General features: G+C 35.2%; 1 protein-coding gene across 1 annotated transcript in view; it reads left to right on the forward strand.

The window, feature by feature from the left end:
- Nucleotides 1–768: 768 nt before the first annotated feature.
- LOC104515017 (leucyl-cystinyl aminopeptidase-like) overlaps nt 769–945 on the forward strand; it is a gene marked incomplete at both ends in the record, with an annotated part of 9,547 nt that continues 9,370 nt past the window's right edge. Inside the window, one exon of the mRNA XM_010158843.1 lies at nt 769–889. Coding sequence (XP_010157145.1) covers nt 769–889 — 121 coding nt within the window. The remainder of the gene's footprint in view (nt 890–945) is intronic.

Below are 945 nucleotides of genomic sequence, written 5' to 3' on the forward strand. Positions count from 1 at the left end.
TTGCTAGCCATGTCTAGTAGGCCAAGGGAGACTAAGAAGGAAGCACATAATGACATTTTCCACTAAAAACATTCTCAAAATGCTTCCAGCATTCTTTGAAGTAGAACAGGAAAATTAGTCTCAACATATTTCATGTTTGTATATGGAAAGGGGTCCTAAACCTGTATCAATCAAAGTTGTTTTCTTGACATAGCCACGTCAGCATGAATAGAGGGAGACTGTAACATCTCAATTTTTATGACTGCTTCTTACATCATATTTAATGTGCTCCACCTTAGATAGTGGAATGGATAAATTTTGTGCCAATTATTATTTCTTGAGAGAATTTCTTGCAGATGATACTACTGTTATCATTCTGATAACCTAAGTTTTCAGGTAAACTGATGTATGCAAGTAGTGGAACTAAATAGCTCATGAGGGAATAAAAAAGGTAATGCATCAATTTCTGTTTGTGTAGACCCTTCTTGAACAGCTTCCTTAGTGTTGCCTTGAATTGTTCTTGCCATGCACACTGGTCAATTGGATAACCTGTCTGTATTTTGATTAGTGAATAAGCTCTAGCAAAAACCAACCAACCAAAGCAAAACAAAAAAAAAATCACCAAAAAACACCTTTATTGACAACTTCCTATCTAGTGTTTGTAACTTACGTGTGTAACGCCAAAACCATGTTCTGTGTGTTTCAGGAACTTCTGCCTGCTTCTCTTTTACTTCCAAAGCTCTTGTAGCTGTATGTTTCAAAATCTTTTCCCTTCTGTTTTTGGTCTAGGTATCTGTCTATGCCATACCACAGCATCTAAACCAAGTTGGGTATGCCTTAAACACAACAGTGAAACTTCTGGAATTTTATCAAAAGTACTTTTTAATAAACTACCCTCTTGAAAAATTAGGTAAGTTCAAGAGAACATTTTAAACAGAAGAATAAATCCTAATAGATTCTGAGAAA

This window comes from Eurypyga helias, unplaced genomic scaffold (genome assembly GCF_000690775.1).
Source record: "Eurypyga helias isolate BGI_N326 unplaced genomic scaffold, ASM69077v1 scaffold14449, whole genome shotgun sequence".
In the NCBI taxonomy this organism is placed as follows: Eukaryota; Metazoa; Chordata; class Aves; order Eurypygiformes; family Eurypygidae; genus Eurypyga; species Eurypyga helias.